The sequence below is a fragment of the Rhinopithecus bieti genome, unplaced genomic scaffold (genome assembly GCF_001698545.2).
Source record: "Rhinopithecus bieti isolate Rb0 unplaced genomic scaffold, ASM169854v2 scaffold_5216, whole genome shotgun sequence".
Classification (NCBI taxonomy): domain Eukaryota; kingdom Metazoa; phylum Chordata; class Mammalia; order Primates; family Cercopithecidae; genus Rhinopithecus; species Rhinopithecus bieti.
In genome coordinates, this window is record NW_016805021.1 from 1,764,034 (window position 1) to 1,772,043 (window position 8,010).

Genomic DNA, 8,010 nt, shown 5'->3' on the forward strand with positions numbered 1-8,010 from the left:
CTCCCAAAGTGCTGGGATTACAGGCTTGAGCCACCGCGCCCGGCCCTAAAACAACTGTATTTCAAGAAAACAACTCAATTATTTTCTGAAAAGAAAGTACACTTGTTAAAAATTATTTTCTGCTCTGCCAAAACAGGAATAAGACAGAAAAATAGCCGTGGTTCTGATGACCTGCAGAACGAGTTACTCAGTTCTGTGACAACAGACCATAACTTGTAGCTCTAACTACATCTTCTGAAGTAAGTATGTTTCGAAGTAATACAAGATGAGTGAAAATTCACAATTTTTGTTTGTTTATTAGTAACTAACATTCATACTTTCTTCAGATTTCTTTTGTTTTTAACCTAATGTCTCTTTTATGTTCCAGAGTCCCCCATTACCTTTAGTCGTCACGTCTCCTTAGGCTTCTCCTGTATATTAGTCCATTTTCATACTGCTGTAAAGACTTGCCAGAGACTGGGTAATTTACAAAGGAAGGAGGTTTAATTGACTCACAGTTCAGCATTGCTGGGGAGGCCTCCAGAAACTTACAATCATGGTGGAAGGTGAAGGGGAAGCAAGGCACCTTCCTTACAAGGTAGCAGGAAGAAGTGCAAGCAGGAGAAATGCCAGTGCTTACAAAACCGTCAGATCTCGTGAGACTCACCCTCTGTCACGAGAACAGCATGGGGAAACTGCCCTCATGATCCGATTACCTCTACCTGATCCTGCCCTTGACAAATGGGAATTATGGGAATTATAATTTAAGATGAGATTTTGGGTGGGGACACAGCCAAACTATATCATCCTGACTATGACCGTTTTTAGACTTTCCATGTTTTTGATAAACTTGAAAGTTTTGAGAAGTACTGGCCAGTTATGTTGTGGGATGTCCCACTATGGGACTTCATCTGCTGGCTTTCTCATTAGGTTAAATTGGGTTATGAGATATGAAAGGAGATTACAGAGGTTAAAAAATGTCATTTTCAGAAGGGCATGGTGACTCATCCCTGTAATCCTAGCACTTCCGGTGGCCAAGGTGGGTGGATTGATTGAGTCCAGGAATTCAAGACCAGCTTGGGCAACATAGTGAGACCCCATCTTTACAAAAAAATACAAAAATTAGCCGGATGTGGTGATGCACCTGTAGTCCCAGCTACTTGGGAGACTGAAGCAAGAGGATCACTTGGGCCAGGGAAGTGAAGGCTGCAGCAAGCTGTGATTGTACCGCTGCACTCCAGGCTGGGCGACAGGGCAAGACCCTGTCTTTAAAAAAAAAAAAAAAAGGAGATTACAACTGAATGTCAGAGTGGATTTAGAGGAAGTTTTCATTTATCTAGACTATCTAGAATATGAATGAGTCACAATACATAATATATATGCATTATTAATTTTCGAAAGAGTAAAACATTTTTAAAAACTTGCCTCTATTGTTATACACACTATCTTTTATATATATGTATATATAATTTACAAGGCATTTCAGGACTTTGCAATGACTGCATCAGGATCATCAATAAGAGTGACAACGTAATTCAATCAATAAGCAACAGATGTTGTTAACTTGAACAACAGATAGTCCCACATTTTACTAAAGATGTAGAAAGTATAAAAATTTTACATAAATTTATGCTAACTATATTACTACCAGAAATTCAATAAGATAATTAGTTAATTTTATGTTATCTTGTTTACTGACCCCAACCCCTCTCATTCTCAAAAACCTGGTTATTTGGATGTTTTCATCTTTGGAATGTTGGATGTATAAGGAATTATTCTGTCACTCTTCCCAAGAATCCCAAGTGAGTATGGCTATAGACATTGCAAATGTAAGTGTCCTTAGAGCACTGAAAAAGCAGCTCTAACAAGAAGAATAAATAAAAAATAGTATTGGGTACAAAAGGACAATGGACCATCAGCTGATGGTCTGTTCTTGAGGCACTGTTTTCCTACTTAACAAACAACTGTCTTAACACCAAGAAGAACTAGTGATGTGTAGGTTTGGATCACAGCTAAAGACTAAAATTGTTAACAATTAGGAGTTTGTAAAAAGACAGTGAGTAGGCTTTTGGTATGAGTAATTCTGCATGTGAAACTCATGGCTATAATCAGTGGGTAGGAGTTGCTTTCACTCTGTCTTAGTACGCTTGCACTGGCATAAAAAAATACCATCCACTGGGTAGCTTACAAACAACAGAAATTTATTTCTCACAGATCTGGAGGCTGGGAAGTCCAAGATCAAGGCACTGGCAGATTCTGGTGGCCAGAGCTTTCTAATTTATAGACAGCGCCTTCTTGCTGTGCCTTCACGTGGTGGAAAGCAGGAGCAAGCTCCCGCGGGCCAATTTTATAAGAGCACTAACCCCATGAGAGCTCTGCCCTGATGACCTAATCGTCTCCCAAAGGCCCCACCTCATATTCGTATCACACTGGGGATTAGGTGTCAACATATGTTGACACCTAATTGGGGGAGGGGGGAGGAACGCAAACATTCAGACCATAGCACTATTTTTTGGAACATTTCTGTTCATAAACTTGCCATCAGAAATTTATACTTTGTGGTTAAAGTTTATGTGAGCTAGCTTAGAAGAAGGGCCTCTTTGAGTTTGGCATAGGAATATCATTTTATTTCCATGCCAGGAGCAAAAGCTGAAATCTGAATGCACCTTTTTGTGCCTGTTTTGTCAAAGCCAAACTGAACTACTTATTAAAAATTGGGAGATATAGGCCAGGCGCGATGGCTCACGCCTGTAATCCCAGCACTTTGGGAGGCGGAGGCGGGTGTATCACGATGTCAGGAGATCCAGAACATCCTGGCTAACACGGTGAAACCCTGTCTCTACTGAAAACACACACACACACACACACACACACACACACACACACACAGCCGGGCGTGCTGGCGGAAGCCTGTAGTCCCAGTTACTTGGGAGCCTGAGGCAGGAGAATGGCGTAAACCTGGGCGACAGAGCGAGACTTCTTCTCAAAAAAAAAAAAAAAAAAAAAAGGAAAAGAAAAATTGGGAGATATATTTCCAATATGACTATATCAATGCCCTTAGCCAAAAGCCACTAGGAATATGCTTACAGTTAAACAAATTGGGTTCGTCACTCATTGCAGTGAGGGAGAACAGACACCACAGGGACTGTGGGATATTGCAGCACAGGGGTGTTAGTAAAACTTCCTAGGATTTGGGCTTATGTTAGGTGATTTTGAAGGGTTTAAGGAAGCTGGGTTTGCTCTTGATTGGAGGCTTTCAGGATGTAGGGGCGAGTCTATGATTAGGTATCTTACCGTATTTTATCTAAGGGAAGGGAAGACCAAACCCACGCTAAAGGTGTAATTGGTAAAAAAAAAAAAAAAGCAGCAGGCACTTATATTAGTATTTGCCAGGATAGGGAGATGTTTGGTATTTTGAGGCTTGGGCAATGTTCATGCTTTGTCTGTAGTCAGACGTGATTATGGGGAGGCCTTATTTTTGTCTTTATCCATCATGGTCACAGAGTGACTTTATATGATGTTGATGTTCGGTGAAATTGTTTCTGTTTCACAGGAAAACACTGTGGCCTAACTGCCAGTACCAGGCCAGCTTCTGATGTCAAGGGCTGCATTTCTCTTTCTCAACTACTAGGTCATTAACTGGCGAAATAACATTCATTTCAAAGATTGCTTCCAATATTCTCCATGTTTTATTCGAAATACGAAACAGACATCATTACATTTCTACGGATCTGCTAAATTATTGCAATTTTCTTGGTCAACTTCAGAATTAAATCCTTATCATGAAGTTCTTTGGCACTAAATTTAAGAATCAAAGAGTGTGCATTTTTCATTCCTCATTTTACAAAATTTTGATCTGTATAGGGTAGCAATCTAGTAAAACATCAGTATGTCTCAGCATCTTGTCTTAGTTTTATAGTCTTGGAAATTCAGTATATTGGATCATCTACATGAGACTGGGTTCCAGGGCATATATGCACCCTAACCAAAAATACAGGAGACTAATTTAGCTGCAAGAATGCTAATGTGTTAATTCACAATAAGAAATATAACCATCAAAAGTTATAATAGTTAACTCTTACTGAGTGCCTACTACGGTAAGCATGTGACATGAATTAGTCCATGAAACCTTCACAATGGCCTTACGTGGTAGTCACTCGGTCATTTGGAAAACACTAGACTAACCACCTCTGTCCCACCCTCCTCTTCTTCAGTTGCCTCCTAATTATCGTAAGTTCTCTCTCAACGTCTCCCTTTCTCTCTCTCTTATTCCCAAGTCTCATTCCCAAGAGTTGTTGAATCTGCTAAGTTTCATACTTTTGCAATACCTATTTCTCCACTGGTACGTTTTGTCATCATTTAGACCAACATACGGGGGGCGGGGGGGTGGGTGTTAAAACTGAGAGGTTCTTTTGCACTTTCTTTTCTTTGAAAAAAAAAAATACCCTCAAAGATGTCTAGAATGTTATATTGCTTACTTAGGTTTATTTATGTAATTATGAATTCTATGGTTATTACAGATTAGATATTAAATGTATTGGTGTTTTATGTTAGTCTGACTTGAAACTAGGCTCACAAGTGTAATAATCTTATAGTAATCTCCTTTTTATTTAAAAAATCACATGCATCAGCTTAATATATTTTGCTTTGTATTTGCTCAGTCATGTGTCTCTAATGCTTCAAGATCAGGTTCAATGACTTGATCCAGAAGATTCATATATATTAGAGTCTGGGTTTTGGGGTGTGGGTGAGAGAGAGTAGTTTTGTCCTTGTTATTTTGTTACAATACATGTTTATGGTTAAAAAAAAAAAGGAAAGTACAAAAGAAACAGAGCACAAAGAATAAACAAAACCCAACAAACCATAATCCTCCCATCTAGAGGCAACTAGTTACTGATAACATTCTGGGTTGTATCCTTCTAGAGGCTTCTCTATACATTCCACATCATGATGTATGCACAATTGAGTTCTCTGCTTTTTTCCCGTATAACATCACATGATAAGCATTTTCTCCATCTTTAAAAATGTAAACATATAATTTAATTTAATCATGCATGTAATACATGAATAAAATGTCTCCTTTTTCAAATATTAAAGTATTTAGGTGTAAGGATAGGTATCAATAGAATTTTGAACACCACTCCCACGTAGAAGTTTCCTCAGTATGAAAATATCAGAGTTTATTTAGTCATTGTCCTGAGTTATTTCCACTATTTTCCTATTCCAACATTGCTGCAATGAATTTTCTTTAATATGTGCTTCTTCAGGGTAGACAAGTAGAAATGGAATTTCTGGGTTATAAGTATGAACATTATTTAGTTACAGTTGACATTTTTAATGCTGAAAAAATTTATTGCATGTTTTTAATGTTGGGCTTCAAATGCTTTGGTGAAAATATCTTTGTTTATATATTTTGTGTTTCTTTCATGTTATTTCCTCAAATTTCTAAAAGAGAAGTACTCAAAGTTTATAAAACATTTTAGACCTCCTGATAGATAGCATGAACTCATTTTTCAAAGGATTATTTCAGTGTAGAATCTCCTAGGAATGAATGGGATACTCATTTTACCCTCCAGTCCAACATTAGGTGTTATCATTTAAGATATATTGTTTTCAATTTGATAGGGAAGAAATGGCATGTTATTTTAATTTGCATTTCTATGATAACTGGTGAGTTTGAACATTTTATATGTTTACTAATCATTTTAACTTCCTGTATTATTAATTGTCTTTTCATATCCTTTTTCCATTGTATACTAGAGCCTTTGTGTTTTCCTCATCAATTTTCAGGGCTAGTTTCATGGGCCCATACCTGTGTATTCACACTGGGCCCCACACTTACAGGGGCCTCGAACTCTGTTTAATGCTCTGCTGTTGCCATCTTGAAATTGTTAACAATTTTAGGACAGAAGTTTCCACCTTTCATTTTGCACTGGGCTCCAGAAATTATGGGTCTCCACAAATTATATAGCCAGTCCTGTCAGTTTATATATATTAGCTTTATATATAACAAGAGTATCAGCTTTGGTTACATGTTACAATAAACAATTTTTTCTTCAGCTTTTATTTCCTGTGAACAAAAATGCATGCTCATTGTAAATCTTAAATTTTCTAAGGTATATAGTATAGAAAGTAAAAGTGGCTAATAATCCCATGTCTGACAACCCCACTGTTCTGTGTTTTATATCTATATCTGTATCTATCTATTTATCTCCAAATTTTAAACTGTTTTTTTACAATAGTGGCTACCACTCTCCAGTTGGTTGTGAGCTGTTTGAGTGCAAGATAACCACGAACCCACAAAGGGCTGCCGGTTTGAAAATTAATCATCTGCTTCTCCACCCTCTTCCAAAGAAAAACTCCACTTCCTTCTTCCATCAAAATAGGAATCTTTTTCCTTTGGTGAATATGATACAGTTTCATTTACTACACTTTATATTCAAAGTGTATTTATTTACCTTCAAACACTTTTTATTACTTACATCATTTTGTTTTCATTATTCTGATTTTTCTATTTGTAAGAATTGTTTGGGTGTCCTAGGATGGAATACACTGTGATCATAATTTTCTCCATTAAAATGAATGAAAATACTTTTCATTTAATGACAAGATCTTCAGGAACAATTTAAAGTCATTAATTGAGGCCTACATATTATTTTATTTATATATTCCATGGAAATGAACAATCCATTTTGTATCCTGCCCTTATGAAGGGCACTATATCTTGGACAGCTTTCTGTAACAGTATATATAACTCTGTAAGTGAAGATTTTAAGACAGATTTTTGTATGTAATCTTGTTTAATGCAAATAAGCTTTAAATAGTATTTGTTCTAAAGTCTCCTTTCTAGTCTTAATTAATATGCTGTTGTGCATGACTTTTTTCTAGGCCCTTTTTAATTTTTTTTTCTTTTGAGACAGAGTCTTGCTCCATCGCCCAGACTGGAGTGCAGTGGCACAATTTCAGCTCACTGCAACCCCTGCCTCCTGGGTTCAAGCGATTCTCCTGCCTCAGCCTCCCAAGTAGCTGGGACTATAGGTGTGCACTACGACACCGGCTAATTTTTGTATTTTTGGTAGAGATGGGGTTTTACCATATTGACCAGGTCATGCTGGTCTCAAACTCCTGACCTCAGGTGATCCACCCACCTTGGCCTCCCAAAGTGCTGGGATTACAGGTATGAGTCACCGTGCCTGGCAGCCCTTTTTAATTTAATATGATTCCTGGCTTCTGGACTTATCATATATATCTAGTAACTTGTGACTTACAGGATATGCATAGGTTGGTGGTATATGATTTACTTGCAATCTAATGTAGAATTTTCCTCAAAGAATATGACATTTATATTTATGGGGGAAAGTTACAGTGTGCTGGCTCTTCTTCTAATGGTTATTTGACGTTTTGCTTCAAATCATAAGGCTTGGTGCCCAAATCAATCTCAAGATTCCTCTCTGTAGAAGGAAGCTACAACTCACATTTTGAAGCTATGTGCTTCCTCTTTCACTTTTCTGACTGTGCAGTCCATTTCTATTCTTAGGATAAGTAAAACAGGCGAGTCTTAGTGTGCTTAAACTCATCATAAAGCTGCGTTGCTTCATGGCCCAGAAATTGTGATTCCTTTCATTTCCCTGCCCACCTCTGCCTGCCTAACCTTTTAAGAATAATACCTACTTCTAAATCCCTTGGTATCTCATCATGACCACAAATCCGTAGTCAGGGATAATTTAAACTTTCCCTTTTCCATGCCACTAGGGAAATTGTTTGCTTATTCTCTAAACTACAAATATTATACGCGTGAGGAATGAGTATATAATGTTATATTTTCTTTATCAAATTCTGCAACCTTTCTTCCTCTCCTCCCTCCCTCCTTTCTTCTATCCTTCCCTTCCTTTCTTTCTTCTCTCCCTCCCTCCTTTCTTCTTTCCTTCCTTCCTTTGCCCTTCCTTCTTTCCTTCCTTCCTTCCTTCCTTCCTTCCTTCCTTCCTTCCTTCCTTCCTTCCTTCCATCCTTCCTTCCTTCCTTTCTTTCTCT

At 37.7% G+C, this 8,010-nt stretch overlaps 1 protein-coding gene across 1 annotated transcript in view; it reads left to right on the forward strand.

The window, feature by feature from the left end:
- SPZ1 (spermatogenic leucine zipper 1) overlaps positions 1 to 6,509 on the forward strand; it is a 36,833-nt gene extending 30,324 nt beyond the window's left edge. The window contains exons 2-3 of the mRNA XM_017870919.1: positions 137 to 239; positions 6,222 to 6,509. Of these exons, the coding sequence (XP_017726408.1) occupies positions 137 to 219 (83 nt within the window). The 3' untranslated portion in view covers positions 220 to 239; positions 6,222 to 6,509. The remainder of the gene's footprint in view (positions 1 to 136; positions 240 to 6,221) is intronic.
- The last annotated feature ends 1,501 nt before the right edge of the window (positions 6,510 to 8,010 follow it).